At 53.0% G+C, this 16,444-nt stretch overlaps 1 protein-coding gene across 1 annotated transcript in view; it reads right to left on the bottom strand.

Annotated features, from left to right (window-relative positions):
• The window catches only part of SPG7 (SPG7 matrix AAA peptidase subunit, paraplegin), a 30,472-nt gene that overhangs the window by 12,520 nt on the left and 1,508 nt on the right, over positions 1 to 16,444 (bottom strand). Inside the window, exons 3-10 of the mRNA XM_034639052.1 lie at positions 15,150 to 15,252; positions 13,867 to 13,953; positions 6,866 to 7,107; positions 4,622 to 4,761; positions 3,590 to 3,692; positions 1,830 to 1,955; positions 1,341 to 1,503; positions 825 to 998 (exon numbers count right to left, since the gene is read on the bottom strand). Of these exons, the coding sequence (XP_034494943.1) occupies positions 825 to 998; positions 1,341 to 1,503; positions 1,830 to 1,955; positions 3,590 to 3,692; positions 4,622 to 4,761; positions 6,866 to 7,107; positions 13,867 to 13,953; positions 15,150 to 15,252 (1,138 nt within the window). The remainder of the gene's footprint in view (positions 1 to 824; positions 999 to 1,340; positions 1,504 to 1,829; positions 1,956 to 3,589; positions 3,693 to 4,621; positions 4,762 to 6,865; positions 7,108 to 13,866; positions 13,954 to 15,149; positions 15,253 to 16,444) is intronic.

Genomic DNA, 16,444 nt, shown 5'->3' with positions numbered 1-16,444 from the left:
TTATGTGTATTTTACCACAGTAAAATTAAACAGGGGCACCCGGCCGGCTCTGTCAGTGAAGTGTGTGACTCTTGATCTCAGGGTTGTGAGTTCAAGCCCCGTGTTGGGTGTAGACATTACTTAAAGGTAAAATCTTCAAAAAATGTACAGGGGCGCCTGGGTGGCTCAGTCGGTTAAGCGTCCGAGTCTTGGTTTCAGCTCAGGTCATGATGTCAGAGTCCTGAGATCAAGCCCCACGTCGGGCTCCGTGCTCAGCTTGGAGTCTGTTGCAGATTCTCTCACTCTGCTTCCTCCCCCACACTCATGCTCTCTAAGATAAATAAAATCTTGAAAGAAAGAAACAAACAAACAAACCATCCCGTGTCACTCACAACTCTGAGATCAAAAGTCACATGCTCCACCGACTGAGAGAGCCAGGCGCCCCGTGTCACCTTTACCACGCTGGGCAGCAGAGACTGTGCAATCCCCTGGGTTTATCCAAGACTGGGAACAGTGTCATGACCTGCCCTGCCCTTTGTGCTCCCAGGTCTTTTTCCCTGTCTTTTCTACTATTACCCTGACTCTTTACAATTAAAACCTGACGAATACCTCTGACACTGGCCTTGTCTCCTTATTGCCTGCCAGACAGCGCTAGACGCACTCACACCTGGGGCAGGTGCGATGGTGGAGAGACACACTGGTCACTGCAGGAAAATGAAATGCCAGTGAGCATCAGGGCACGGTTCCGGAACGATACACATCAGCCACGTGGTCCATCTAGAACGTGGATCTCAAGAAGAAACCTGTCCCTGCCCAAGAGCAAGCGGGGGGTATGGGGCACCCACCGTCCATTTCCACCAGAAGCTGGTTGAGCGTCTGCTCTTCCTCCGTGTTGGAGAAACCAGACATGGTGGTGGAGCGCTTCTTGCCCACGGCGTCGATCTCGTCAATGTAGACGATGCAGGGAGCCCGGGCCCGGGCTTCCTTGAAGAGGCTCCGTACGCGGGCAGCGCCAAGGCCTGAGGTGACACAGAGGACCAAGAGTTGGACAGGTGATGGGAGATGAGCCCAACTCTTGTGCCGGGGCCAGAGCTGCCCAATGAGGATGTCGAGGTCTCACGGAGTCACCCCGGTGGACGCTCACCCTCCTGGACTCCCCAGGCCGCACATGGAAGCAGCTTCAAAGAACATCACTACCCCGTTTCCTCCATAAACGTGTCCAGTAACACAGGTTTCCCATGTCCTTCCCTGTGCCCCCATGTCCCCGTCCCTTCGGCCACCTGAAGGAGGGCGTGTGATGGCAGAGCCATCCCGCACAGACGGTCAGGCAAACTTGTCCACAGTCCCCCGGAAATACAGACCTCCAATGACCTCCACGAACTCTGGGCCAGCCATCGCCAAGAAGGGCACCTGGGCCTCTGTCGCCACCGCCTTGGCCAGAAGTGTCTTCCCACAGCCGGGGGGCCCGAGCAACAGTGCGCCTTTTGGGACTTTGGCGCCAAGCTGAAGGAAGCGCTCTGGGCTCTGGAAAAGCAGATCATGCCACACTAGTCACAGGTGTTTGAGAGAGAATTCCAAAACAGGGCTCCCCGGAGATCAGCTCGTGTACCGGCATGAGTCAGCTATGGTGCAGGTGGTTCTGGGAAAAGCAAGGAGCTCGGGCAGTGACCAGGCATCCCAGACAGCCCTGGGCACAGCCAGCAACGGGCTCTGGGCCCTCCTGCTGGTTCCCGGCTGTGCACTCAGCCTGCAGGGCCGGCTCAGCAGGCACGGCACACACCGCCTGACCAGGGCAGCGCCTCGCCCAGGAGGGCAAATCCTGTCTGCCTCCTGCTCGCACGCACACCCACCTTCAGATAATCCACAAACTCTTTGACTTCCAGTTTGGCTTCGTGCATTCCTGCCACATCTTTGAAGCTGACTCCCTTCCCCATCTTCCCGTCCACAATCGTGAAACGAGCCATTTTAAGCTGATTCTGGGCAGAAAGAACAAAGGGCAGGGTGCTGTGACTCCGAGCACAACAGGGAAGATAAGCACCTCTGGGCTGGGCCTGCCTGCGCGAGGGAGCCCCGCGCCCCTGGGGCCTCGCCTCCCCTCGGCCGGCTCTCATGTCCCACATCCTCTCTACTTCTTCGGACAGATAGGACTCAGAGTCACCTTCCAGGCATCAAGGGGAAATGTTCATTGTGCATCATTAAGAGAAACTTATCTAGCAACTAGCAATTTACGTTTAAAAAAAAAACACCACCACAAACCACCCCCCACCCAAAGTAATTTAATATCTATTGCACATAAGCTGTATCTGCATATGATTTTTCCCACTACTGTGGAGCTCTCTGATTATGAGAGTAGTAACACTCGGCTCTAGGAAGGTTTGGTACAGATGTCAGCTGGTAAATCTCTGGAGCGCCAGCAGGCAAGACAAAGTTCTTGGTGAGGGCTGCAAATTGGAGGCCCAGCAGACAGACAATCGGGCACTCCAAAGACACATGTGCGTCACATGATCACAGCACGATCTAAATACAACAAGGAAAATACGCAGCCCCTGGGGCACCGGAGAGGCTCATGTGAAGTGTCTGCCTTCAGCTCAGGTCATGATCCTGGGGTCCTGGGAACGAGGTCGGGCTCCCTGCTCAGCGGGGAGGCTGCTTCTCCTTCTCCCTCTGCCTGCCACTCCCCTTGCTTGTGCCTGCTCTGTCAATATAAATAAAATCTTAAAAAAAAATTTTTTTATCAACAGCCCCAAATATGCAAGACTGGTGAAACTGGCTGAGTAAAATACAACACAACCTAGCACGAGACACCATCAAAAGGACGCGGGTCTCTAGCTACAGAGAGGAACACGCTCCTGGGGTCAGTGGAAGCCTGTCTTGGTTCCCAGGGGGGTGACCAGAAGGTACCCTCTGCGGACCTGCTCTAAGCAGGCCTTGGGCCTCTCCCCAGCTCCTCTGCTGATGGGGCTAACTGGCCATGGGCAACCTGCCAGGGATGGAAAGTTCATGCTACAACGAAGGCCACCACAACAGAACTTTTTTTTTTTTTTAAGTCATCTCTACGCCCAACTTGGGGCCCGAACTCAAGACCCTGAAATCAAGCATCATATGCTCTACTGACTGAGCCAGCCAGGTGCCCCAGGAGAACGCCTGTAAAGTGTGTTAGGGTCTGGGGCACCTAGCTGTCTCAGTCAGTACAGCATGTGATGCTTGATCTTGGGGTCCTGAGTTCAAGCCTTCCATCGGGTGTAGAGACGACTTAAAAAAAAAAATCTTAAAAAAAATTTAAAGTAAAATAAAAACATAAAGACAACCTTTAAAAATTTCTCAGTGTCTCAGCCAGTAGGAGAAACCAGAGTAAGTCAGGCCCAGCTACTGAAACTGCAGAAGAAACTGGCCAACACACTTGCTTGGCTCAGCTGTCCCACGAGTCAGCGAGAGAGGGGCCAAGCAGAGGGAATGAGGAGCCCCCGGCCACGGCTCCAGGCTGGCCTTCGTGACAGGTGACTCTTCAGTGGACACTCACTCTGTGAGTTACGTAAAGTGTATTCCGCGAGCACAAGCACAGACAAACCCCAGAGCACAGGTTCGATGAGAGGGGATTTTCGTAACTTACAAAAGCACTGAGTCCTCCTTCCCTTCCCGTCATTCCAGCCAGACGGAACACGTACCACAGGATGGCCAGGCCCACTGCAGTCATCCCCAAGGCATAGAGGGCACTAGCGGGAGAGAGAGGCGGTTACGGGCAGGCAGCGCGCACACACGCCTCACGTCGGGCCCCCCCACTCTGAGACCAGCGTGCAGAGCGAATGTTGTGGAAGTGGGTTTCCTTGCCCAGTGCTCCTCTTTCGTGACCCTCCCCCAGACTGTCCCTGGGAGCACATTAAAGGCAGATACCGCAGCTTACCATGCGTGAAGCCAGAACGCGGACACCGCGCACTAACTGTCATCTACAGCCTCTTGACAATGCCCAACAAGAACAGATTTTCACGTGTGATACTTTGTTTTCAAAAGTAGGCCACCAGTTTGGTTGGAAGGCGCAGTAAGCACAGCAGCAGAGAGTAAACCCTAGGGTGCCCGCCGGAACGCCCACCATTCCCTACGCCCCCCGGCCTTGGAGGCCTGCGCCCTCAGGAGAGAACCGCCACTTCTCTGGAGTGCTGCCAGTCACTGGCATCCCACGTCTTCTCAGTGTGTGGGCACGTGTCCACGCGTGAATCTCTCTGCACACGAGCTGCAGCCCCCGGCAGTCCCAGCGCGCCGTTATGTCCCCCCAGGACGATGTGCGTTAATGTGCTCCCACTAAGGAGACGCAGGTCCCACAGGCCCAAAAGGGTCCCTAGTTCATCTGCCACAGAAGCAAGAATTTCTACCGGACGCCCCTGCTTCTCCCTTTCTGTTTCATTTTCCCGTTTGTACAAGACGGCAGCCCCACAACGTGCTCCACCAGAACTAAAGAAAGTAAGACACCCCAGCAGGCCCACGATGCCCCTCCCCACACGTGGTCACTGGCTCGCACACCTACGTAACCTCCCACACGGGGGCTGCTTTACTGGAGGCCAGGCCAGTGTGAGAAGTTGGTAGTTTGTTATCATATCACAAAGCCAAGCCTGGTTTAGCTCAGGAGCCAAAAAAATGACCAACATACTTTCCAAAGAATCCTGTTCGCTTATAGGAAACCGGGATCCTGTCCTTGCCTTCAATCCCCAGGGCGTCTTCAGCGGCTCGGAGCTTCTCCTCAAACCTGTCGATGTTTGCCACCTGCATCCGGTACATCAAGGCCAGCCGCTGGGGGCAGAGAGCAGAGGCAGCGCAGGTGACGAACGGGCTGCGGCAGCCGTGACACACAGCGTCTACACACCGCAATGCCCCGGACGCAGGGCTCTCGACTGCCACTCAGAAACTGCGTCCACGTCACAACCACAACACACTTCCCACACGTGTGCTTGCTCTGTTTTCACCAACAGGAACATTTTAAGAAAACGGACAGTGTGCTTTATGTTTTAAACTCACCACCCAGCCTCAGCTGTGCGTGCAGAGCACAGAGACACACGACAGACATGAGGTCTTGGCCGGGATGCAGGCCACGCACTAAGGCAAGAAACACAGGTTTGGTGCTTCACCACCGGCTGACTCTGAAATTTGGTGAATTTGGTCTCTCTCCTCCGTAGGCCTTTCCCAGGATGAGAAGACGCTCAGGGAGAGTGAGCAGGGGGAGTGTCCTCCAGGGTACAGGCCTCCCTGAGAGAAGGCCCAGCTGCAAGCCAGAAGTCCACGCGGGGCCCCTAAACCCCTTCTCTGTGAGCTGACCTGAGCCACCCACCAAGGGGCCATCCTGACTAACTCCACCGGTCTAGACAGCTTCATGCCTGTCCTGCAGCATTCTGCTGAGGGCCTGGTCCAAATGTTTTCTGGAACGAAGCTGTTCCAAGCACAGCTTCTAAATGCACTGTGGAATCCACACGAGAGCCTCAGAAGATTCCATGCAGAATGAGTGGCTGGCCAGGCTGCATGTCAGGGGTCACAGGGCCGGACAGGAGATGCGGATGGGGGCACCCACCAACCACAACACACAGCGTCGTCCGCGCTGGAACGCCCAGTGGCCTCAGTTGCTGGATTACCTAACAGACCCCAAACGTCTGATCTGGACTTCATCCACGCCTGTCATTCAAACACCCGCACAGCCAGGTGAATAGAATGGAAACATGTGGCAATGCCCTTCTTTCTTTACCAGAAGCCAAGAGCAAAATGTGATTCCAGATGCCAGTTCAGGTCCCACATCTCTGACCACCTGGGCCTGAACCATCCACTCACTTCTGCAAGGTCGCCCAGGTCATACTGGGCCAGGAGGAGCCTGTCACCCCCAACTAAATTACAAGCTCTTATAAACTGACACCCAGCTGTAGACACAGTGCTTGGCACTCGGTCCTATCCAGTACCCAGGTAGGGGCTATCGTGCGGGGCCCAGACTACACCCCAGAGTCCACCTGTGCTCCCCGAGAGCAGAGTGAGTCCACACGGGACGCCTGTCTCCCAGCATTTTCCCTGGTCTAGTTTCTCCACCACCCAAACCTCTAACAAAAAATGGAAAGGAGACTGAAGAAACACGACAACTAAATACAATTCATGGTCCTTGATGGGTCCCTGGATTAAAAGTACTAATAAGGGGCACCTGGGTGGCTCAGTGGGTTAAGCGTCCAATTCTTGATCTCAGCTCAGGTCTTGAACTCAGAGTCAGTCATGAGTTCAAGCCCTGCATTGGGCTCCAGGCTGGTGGAGCCTTCTTAAAAAAATAATAATAATAAAATAAAATACTAATAAAACAGCTCTAATGTCAATATAGAGATGACCAGCGAACAGGGTCAGGGAAAGTGCTTTGGAAAATATTCTCACGTCGCTACCTCTCCTGGGCCTGCCGGTGCTGTGGTGACGGGGTGAGGAGGATGGTGACTCCTTCCACAGGACGGTAATAACAGTCAGCTTCTGGGGCCCAGCCCTCTCCCTGGGACCAAATCCCACCCTCCTGACCCCTCTGCTGGTGAGCGCACTGGGCTCCCTCCCGGGGGTAGGGGGTGGGGAAGTGAGCAGGTCCTGCGTGGTCTTTCTTCCCTCCTCTCCCCAGCCGGCCCTTGCCTGACCCCAGCTCTCAGCCACCCTCCCAGTGCGCGTAGTTTCCTACCCCCGGCTCCCAGCGATTCCCCTTGACGCCCCCCCCCCGGCACCTAAACTCGCCAGCAGCTGCCAAAGCTGCCCTGGGTGCTAACCTGCCGCTGAGACCAGACCCACGGGGCGGGACCTCGGGGCCGCAGTCGCAGGCCCCCCGCTCCTCTCCCCGATGCGCGTGCAGCTCAGGGCGGGGGGACCGAGGGAAAGGGGTTCCGCCCCGACTCACAGGCCGCCCGAACACCACAGCTCCGGGGTGCAGGTAGACCTCCACCACGTCGCTCTCCGGCACCACCTGCACGCGTTGCACCTCGCCCTTGGCCAGCATCTCGTGCACAAAGTCGTTCCAGGAGATGTTGCCGCCGCTGGTGCTGAGTGCGTTCAGCAGGCTCATGACCACGGCGATGACGAACAAGGTGCGCAGCCGCTCACGGTACATCTGGTCCTCTCTCTCCTTGCGTCTCCTCTCCTCTGCAAGCAGGGCGACCAGGGGGAGTGTCAGACACGGGAGAGATACTAATCCCACGCCACTCAAGGCCACCGACACTGCACTCACTGCGGTCCCGTCAGACCACAAAGCCAGTGTTACAACAGAAGCTTCCCGGGACCAGCATGTACTGTAGCTCGGCAGCGAGCCCTCCGCCAGAGGCACGAGCGACCCCTGACCTCAAACGATCACCCGTGATGCGTGTGGCACACGTGCAAGTTATTAATAACAACAAAACACCTTTACCCCCATCTGCCCTCCCCTCCCCAACAGCCACCTGCCCTGCACCTATGGGAGGACCACTTAATTCAACAATGTTCCCAGCGACGAACTCTTATCCAAACCGTCAGATAAATAGTCATATTATTAGGGTACCAGTTCTTAGAGGGGGACAAAAAGACACAAGACTCAGCCCCTGACCTTGGGCCGCATGGACACCTGGGGAGGCTGACACGGGAGGTGGCGGCTGACAGCGGGAGGCGAGTAGTACACAGCATGAGGAAATGGGAGAAGCAGCTCCCAGCACGGCCACCACAGGGAGGTTCCAGGAGGGAGGGAAGAGTACGCGGGACCGGGAGAACCGGAAGGACAGCAGGAGTCGCCTCCCTCAGGCCCAGAGCACAGACAGGAATGTCCTGTTTATAGCCCCCCAAGGCCAGGCCGCAGTCTCCCTCCCAAACCGGCTGGTCAGATAAGCCCCTCCTCCACTGGGGATGCAGTCTCTGCACCTCACTGACATGCTGCTCTGTATCTCCTCGCTGGCCCACCCAACCCGGTCCTTAGAAGCTTCTGGCACCTCCATGTCCACACCAGAAGGCCTGGACCACAGTGCAGCCCTCACCTGTACAGTACGGCCCATCCTCCCGACACTCCATCCAGACTTTACCCACCTGTCATTAACGATGCCCTTTGATAAGGTCATATACCGTCCTTCACCAGTGCTGCCCAAGATGGCCCTGACCAATCTCAGCAACCAAACCTTCCACCATTTACTTCTGCTTACACAGACACAGCATCCACTCGGGGGAAGAGGACGGAGGGCCCCACACAGACACGGGACTCAGCCCACCCTGCTTGTGTGGTCATTTCTCCAGGGACAAGAGCACAGCTGGACCTCAGTGTCCACCCGCTTCCCTCTGCTCTGTCTGCAGGCGTACCATTCACGAACACACTGCCCTTCTCTCCGGCCATCAGTTCAGAGGAATTGAAAGGCATTTTTAATCAGCTTAAAAACGCAAAACGAATCTTATGGGGAAGGCTGTGTCAGCAATCATTCTGAAAACATGAAAGCACATATCAGATGTTATCTTATCCGAGAACGGACTGTAATAGCAAATTCAGTATTTAAAGCTCATAGTCACAACAGGCAACGAAGTAAAGGTACCACTCGTCTTGGAAAGCAAACTTATGTGCTCAGATGAGTAGGTAATGATTTAGAAACTAGGTATTTCATTTAATTTTCTATTTAATCAGTCTATTTAATCCCCAGTCTTGTGTTCAAATTGACCATGTTGACAGTCATCCAACTTGGCAAGCTCCGTACGACCGATCTGAGACCCTGAGACTGGCCAGTGACTGAGGTGCGCAAGCCACTGGGAGGACTTACAAATCTGGGCCCAGGCCATGTCTGCTCTGCCCACCACACGTCACGCCTCTCGCAGAGAAGGGCTTACGGCAACTCTACAACTCACACACGTCTGTTTACAGAAGGCAAAACAGCTCTACGATTTTTAAAAGATATGGCTTGGTTTCACTTATTTATTTATTTTTTAAAAGATTCCATTTCTTTTTTTAAGTAATCTCTATACCCAACGTGGGGCTCAAACCCACAACCCTGAGATCAAGAGTCACACGTTACACTGGCGGAGTCAGCCGGGTGCCCCAGATATGGCTTGGTTTTAAGTAACAGCTTTGCACGTTTTTGTAAGAATTTCTAAACAATAAGGAGACAGCTTGGATTTAGGCTCCAATAAACGCCTCTTTCTTCACGAAAACCCAACCCTTTTCAGGTAAAAACCAGCCAGGCATTCTGTCACACGTGTGGAGCTGCCCCCATCGGTCTGTGTTAGGGAGAAGGATACGCCTGGCCAGACCTGGAGGCCGCAGACCCCATTACTGGAGGGCTCTCCAGGCTCAGGAGCAGGGAGGCCCCAACCCAGGGCGGTCACTGCTCTCAAGCTCCAGACGGTACACGCAGGTCCGGTGAAAATCGTTTGCACGTCTCCACAGAACTCCTACCCTGGCTTCTGAGCCAGAGTCATCGAGTCCTCCTCCCTGGGCACTAAGGAGATGGATACAGCATGCACCCGCCCCCAGACAGGACCCATCCAGTGACAAGGGTGTGCAAACACGTGCTCTGTCCGTTTACGCTAACCCAGGCCCACGAGGTGCAGTGAGCCGGCCCCACACACGCTGTCCGGGGGTACACATGAGGAAGCCCTCCTAAAAGCCACTTGGCTGGGTGTCTCAAGAGCCACAGAAAACACTGTGCTTCCTTAACTCACTAATTGTACTTCTGAAACTCAGCCCAAGGATCTCAACGTAAAACACATTTCTGGGGGCGCCTGGCGGGCTCAGTCAGTGGAGCATGCAACCCTTGATCTCAGGCTTGCAGCAGTTACTAAAAATAAAATCTTTTAAAAACAAAAAAAGGAGGGGCGCCTGGGTGGCACAGTCGTTAAGGGTCTGCCTTCGGCTCAGGGCGTGATCCCGGAGTTCTGGGATCGAGCCCCACATCAGGCTCCTCTGCTGGGAGCCTGCTTCTTCCTTTCCCACTCCCCCTGCTTGTGTTCCCTCTCTCGCTGGCTGTCTCTGTCAAATAAATAAATAAAATCTTAAAAAACAAACAAAGGAAACTCCCACATATCTGTAGTGTTGGTCAGGTATGAAATTATGAGGGCCAGTCTGAGAAAGACAAAAGGGGAGCAAGACAGGGCGATGTGGGTGTGAGACAAAGGACTGGGTCCATGAAAGTAAGACGTGTGAGATCCGAGACATGAAATAAAATCTGACCCTGAGGTTCTAACTGGAAAATGGCCTTTCATCACTCTGTCCCTCGAGGACCCCCTTCCTCCGCTGCCCCTCGCCGTGGCTGCACCCAACTGCATCTGTGAAGGCTGAAGGCCGCACTCAGGCACTTGGCTCCCCGAGGCTCGCGCATCTACTCTGGCTCCTGATACCAACGACAGGCTCGTGGAGAGCCGAGGGCTAAGCCCAGGAAACACTGCTGCCTCCTGGCCACCCGACTGTCCACCCACTGGACAGACCCCCCAAAAGCTCCGGTGCCAAAATCGCTCTTTGGTGGGGGGTGGCGTCCATCACTGCCAGGCGCCCTGTGTCAGCCACCCGCACACGGGCCAGTGACCCCCAAGGCTGAGTTTCAGGGAGACAGCGAGAGGACAGGGAGAGCTGCCCCAGGTTTCAGTCTAGGGATCCTTCTGGAAGACCTCGTTCCCAGTAACCTTGAACGTGGGCCTGTGGCGAGAAGCTTCGGAGGATTGCCGTGACAGTCCAGTTCTTTCCAGCAGTCACTTGGCGCTGGGCCTGCCCCAGATGGAGACGGCAATAGCAGAGATCACTCACCGAGCATCCTCAGTTCTCAGGAACAAGAGGCATGAACACCAGAGTGGAAATTCCAGCAACTGCCCTCTATGCTTTCTATTACGTGATACCGTAGACGCCTGTGTAATCGTAGGTAGTAACACAGAACTAGCCCCTGTCTGCCCAGCTGGGGGACAGTGACACAGCCCACTGGCCTTATTCAGACTGCCAGGCTGACCTGTGCTCTTGAGTGTGTCTTAGTTTTGTGCATGTTACCACCTGTGAAGACACACATGACTTCCTCCCCGCAGGGGCTGCCCGGCTCCAAGGCCCTGCCGACGCTGCTTTGCTCACCACTCTGTAACCGTGTCTCTGGAGAATGGGCCATACATGGGAACCACGTAGTATATGGTCTTCCAGGATTGGCTCTTTCATTCATACTGTCAGCAGGTCTGAGGACGAGACACTGGGCTGTGCCTGCCATATGCCTCCCGTGGGGGCTTCCCGGCGAGCCAGACCATCACCCATGCAGCCACAGAGCCAGGGAAGATCCATGACAGATCGTCACAGAAAGAAAAACCCTCCGGTCAAACAATCATTAACCTCTAACGAAAATGCAGCAGACCTGAACTTCACCCCACTTTCTTAACACAAGCTACAGCTCCATCTGAAACTACGAACTACAAAAGCACTGCACGCGGGACGCAGAGGAGACGCAGACACTCTAGGCGTGTGCTGCGCTACTGGGAGTGAGTGAAGGAGTCGGGAGAACCCTACTCAATGCTTGCTTCTGCCTCTGTTGTCCCTCGTGCCATGACACTGGCGACGGCGCTGTGACGAGGAGTACATGGGCGGAGCACAGAGTCCGGCATCTCCGGTTGGCCAAGTGGCCAGCAGCCATTCCTTTGGAAATCGGAATCATCAGTGGGACCCCGCCCGTGCCTGAGGAACTGGACCCCACACGCCCAGCAGCACTCCGCGAACACGCCGCCTGCCACCTCTCCCTTCATAGGAAACCCTTATCATCACCTCTGTTTTCATGGCGGAAGGCCTTTCCCATTTTGAGATATTAAGTATTCCTCCATGTTTTTTCCTAATTCTTCTATAGTTTTGCTTTTGGATTTAATGACTCGATCCATCCAGAATTTATTTTGGTACATGTAATACAGTCTCTCTCCAAGTAACTGCTTCAAACCACTTCGTACACGACCCCCCTCTGCTACTGCGTGAAACGCCACTGCTGTCACGCACGAATTCTCACGTAAACCAGACTCTGCTTCCGCATGTTCTGTTTTGTTCCATTAAGCTTCCTACCTACTACTGGACCAACATGTTACTTTTTGCGGAGAAAAAAATGTTAATGTCTGCTGCTCTCGGCCTCACTGGCATTTGTTTTTCAAACTCCTGTAGATTTTCGGATAAGCCAAACCCTCACCCTCCACCCTGAACACCTTGGAACTCAGAAGCCCTCTGAGGAAGAGCCAAGTTCCCCAGGAGCTCCGTGAGCACAAGAATCTAGTGATGACCAGAAGGGATGCTCCGTGAAGCCTGAAACCAGGAACATCTAAACCGAACCCAACCAATGGCCACGGGTGTCCAGGAGTTAAGACCTGTTCCTAAGGAGCCTGAAGTTGGAGGGCGTCTGGCCGGCTCAGCTGGTGGAGTGTGCAACTCTCAGGATCGTGCGTTTGAGCCCCACGCTGGGCACAGAGATTACTTTAAAAATAATAATAATAAACAGGGGCGCCTGGGTGGCTCAGTCAGTTGGACATCTGCCTTTGGCTCAGGTCATGATCCCAGGGTCCTGGGATGGAGCCCCGAGTTGTCAGGCTCCTTGCTCAGCGTGGAGTCTGCTTCTCCCTCTCCCCCTGCACCCCCTTCCCCTGCGCTCATGCTCTGTCTCTCTCTCTCTCTCTCAAATAACTATATGAATAATAAATGAATAAAAATAAGTGAAGTAAAACAAAATCAGCACCTAAGTATGAGGAAGTTCCTTGACAACCATTTCTCTACCTGGGTGTCCTTCCGGAGATTCGGCACAGGTAGGGGACAGTAAGAGGATGATTAGGAGGAGAGAATTAATGGAGAAGACATATGAATCACTTCACAGAGCACTCTCCAGTCATTGCTGGGTTAGCAAATTCCACTGTCACTAGCTCCAGCAGCCAGCTTTCACCTTAGGGTCAATTCAGTTTAAACTGACCTTTTCATTGCCTTCACCCCTTTGCCCGATCAGAGTCCTAATCCTACAGATGAGACTCGAGGTTTGCGAGTGAGGTTGCTGTGAACTGGGGCACACAGTGGTCACTCACGTAGGACAGTGATGTGTCCCACTCCTTCCTCGAGGCCACGCACTGTACCAACCTCTCCTCTGGTGGCTGCTTCTCAAGTCTACACATCATCAGGAACGTGTCTGACCCAAGATGTCCGGAACGTGTCTGACCCAAGATGTCCTGGTGCCTTCCTCCCCACCAGAGAACACCTGAGTTCAAGGCAGACTGGAGAGTCACCCTTTCCACGAAGAGGACAGTAATTCTGCCTGCCTTCAGACGTCTGGACAGGACAAGGGAAACAGGTGCTGAAGGAAGCACCTCTAAAGGACAGACAGGAAAAGATCCAGCAATCATACTAAAGACTGGGGGTAGGTGTGCTCAGAGTTAAGGGAGACACAGGGGCCTGGGCACACCCTACATTTGTTTTTAACTTTCCTTCTTTTTTAAAGACTTATTTATATTATTTGAAAAACTGGGGGCACAGAGGGAGAGAGAATCTCAAGCAGACTCCGTGCTGATGTGAAGCCTGACGTGGGGCTCGATCTCACAACCCTGAGATCAGGACCTGAGCTGAAACCAAGAGCTAGACTCTTAACCGACTGAGCCACCTGGCTACCCCTGAGCTCACCCTACTTTTAAGACCAGTTTCCTGGGGCGCCTGGGTGGCTCAGTTGGTTAAGCATCTGCTGTCAGCTCAGGTCATGATCGCAGGGTCCTGGGATCTAACCCCATGTCAGGCTCCCTCACAGTAGGGAGCCTGCTTCTCCCTCTCCCACCCCCCTGCTGTGTTCCCTCTCTTGCTGTGTCTCTGTCAAATAAATAAATAAAATCTTAAAAAAAAAAAAAGACCCGGTTCCTGTTGCTGAGACCAGAACACACATGTGAAGACAACCAAGTTGGCCATTATTTTAAAAAGTCAAATAGATATACCTTCATCATCTTCAGGGGTCCTCCCCTTAGATTTATCATTGTCCTTAGTCTTCTGTATCTTGGAGGTGTTAAAATAGTGGGTACCACCTGCAAGGAGTAGGGAACGTGTTTAACCAGATCTGCCCTACAGGGAAGTGTTCAGAAGAGTATGTTCTTTAATAACCAACCCAAAACAGAAGCCATCTGAAACCTACATGCATAAGATTTAGAAGTTTGGGGTGATCGTTCTTAGTACAGTAGCTGCTAATTCTCGAATAATAAGCTACTTTAACTTACGGAGTGTCCTTGTAATTCAAATTAGCAATGAAAGAGAATAAAACTTCCTTATGAATGAATACTGAGGAAGTCTCATGAGTTTGTTGGAGAACAACCCCTTCAATAATCACAGTCACTCTAAACGGATTTAGACAAATGAGCAACACGGTGGCTTTGACACGTGCATCAACAGCAACCCTGTGGCCACCACCACCAAGACACAACACTCCTCCCATGAAAGGCTCCATCTTGTCCACCGTCTAACTGAATTAATGTTTAAAAGGAGAGGAAAGAGAGTCTCACCAACCATGACAGCTGTACCTTTCTTCACAAGGTTAATGGAACCACAAATGAGACTACCTGGATGGGCCCTGGACACGGGATCAGGCTGTCTGGAGAGTGAGGTGTGTGCCACTGGGCACATGCGTGCACTTAGGGGGGAAACACACACAGGAGGTGAGCACGAGGCTGACCACATGCGGGCACAAAGCCACGTAACATCCTTTAGGATTTAGGAGATTTCACTCTTCCCCATTCCAACTGGATAGAAGGGGGACGTAAGACCACACTGTCATCCTGAAGGTTCTAAGTCCTCTGACCTAAGATTTCTCTTGAGGATGCCACACCGTCTCACTAAATGATAAAACTATTGTTAAAAACAAATTACTTGTGGGCTATTTGTAGTTACCTTCTGGATATAAAACATACAGAGCCCCTCTGAAGATCCTTACTAGATGTTCTTGCAGCTGGCTAGAGAATATGGAAAACGTTGTAAGCAGCACAATTATTGCCATACACCAGAACCTTTCAAAAAGAGGGGAACGACTCAGATAAGTACATGCGGCCTGTTCAGACCTTTGTCAGTCTGTAAACTGCACTTCAGAGCATCTAAGGGTTCACGATAAACAGAAGTCAAAGTCCCCTGAGTGATTTCCTTTCTCTGTCGGTATCAAACCAGCAGCTTTATCCTGAGTTACTTACACATGTCACAGGATGTGCCTATCACCTGTGTTTCAGAAGATACACACCTAAGAGTTTCCAGAGTCTGACTGGATTCTGGACTAGATGCTGTTTCAACAACAATCCACTGAACCCTTCAAAGGTTGGGGTTAGCAGGCACAGCTGCAAATGCTGAAAAGAAACAGAAAATACAGACGACGGCCAGTGATCCACAACAGAATTATAATTCAAACTGGTCCTCACTTTATGGTAAAATAAAACAACAATAACAAATTATGACCTAAAATGTGAGTGTTGAGCTCCTAAGAGAGGACTGGAGGGAAACACCAGCCAAAATGGCAGCAGGATTTGGGGTCTCTGTTTCCTGGATCAAGAGTTAATCTGAGCAGAGCCAGGAGCACACCTTCACTAGAGTGCTCAATTAATTCAGGTCCAAAACACCTGAAGCTACAAGACACACGTAAGATACAGCTACATGGTGCTTTGCTCACACAAAACCATCAGCCCCCTTGGAGCAACCGCCAAGTACCACGTGGAATTCACCCTCATGAGGGCTGATCCACATGGGCCAACTGTGAAAACACTTCTCAGTGAAACTCTTACTGGGTTCAATTTTTAAAACATTTTGGGGGGAGCACCTGGATGGCTCACTCCGTGAAGCCTTCGGCTGGAGTCATGATCTCAGGGTCCTGGGCTCGATGGGCTGGAGCCCCGCCCTGGGCTCCCTGCTCAGCTGCGGGTCTGCTTCTCTCTCTGCCTCTGTGATTTCTCATGCTCTATCTCAAATAAATAAAAAAATAAAATCTAAAAAAAAAAACTTTAAAGATTTTTATTTACTTATTTGAGAGAGAGCGAGAGAGCACGCACGAACGGGGGGGGGGGGCAGCAGGCAGAGGGAGAAGCAGGCTCCCCACCGAACAGGGAGCCCGATGCGGGACTCAATCCCAGGACCCTGAGATCATGATCTGAGCCGAAGGCAGACGCTTCATCGACTGAGCCACCCAGGTGCCGCTCAAAATATATATTTTTTAGGATTTTATTTTTAAGTAATCTTTACAGCCCACGAAGGTGGGGCTCGAACTCACAACCGACGATCTAGTCGCATGTTACACCGACTGGCCAGACACCCGTGGATTCAATTTTAAGACGCCAGGAAGACAAGCAAACAGGCAGAAAATACCAATACACGGAAAAAGGGCTGGAAAAATGCAGGCTGGGGCCTGTGCGGAGTTTCTTCCAGGGCTGCCCGGGGGGCCTCTCCGCACGACCGGGGGCCCCTGCACCCGAAGGCGCCACTCTCGCTCGGGGTCGGTCGGGCAGCGGGTCAGGGGAGGAGTGGGGGTACCCCGGGACGGGGCGGGGG

Source organism: Ailuropoda melanoleuca, chromosome 12 (genome assembly GCF_002007445.2).
Source record: "Ailuropoda melanoleuca isolate Jingjing chromosome 12, ASM200744v2, whole genome shotgun sequence".
NCBI classification, from domain to species: Eukaryota; Metazoa; Chordata; class Mammalia; order Carnivora; family Ursidae; genus Ailuropoda; species Ailuropoda melanoleuca.
Note: the sequence above shows the minus strand (reverse complement) of the source record. Positions and strands in the feature narration are given on the sequence as shown.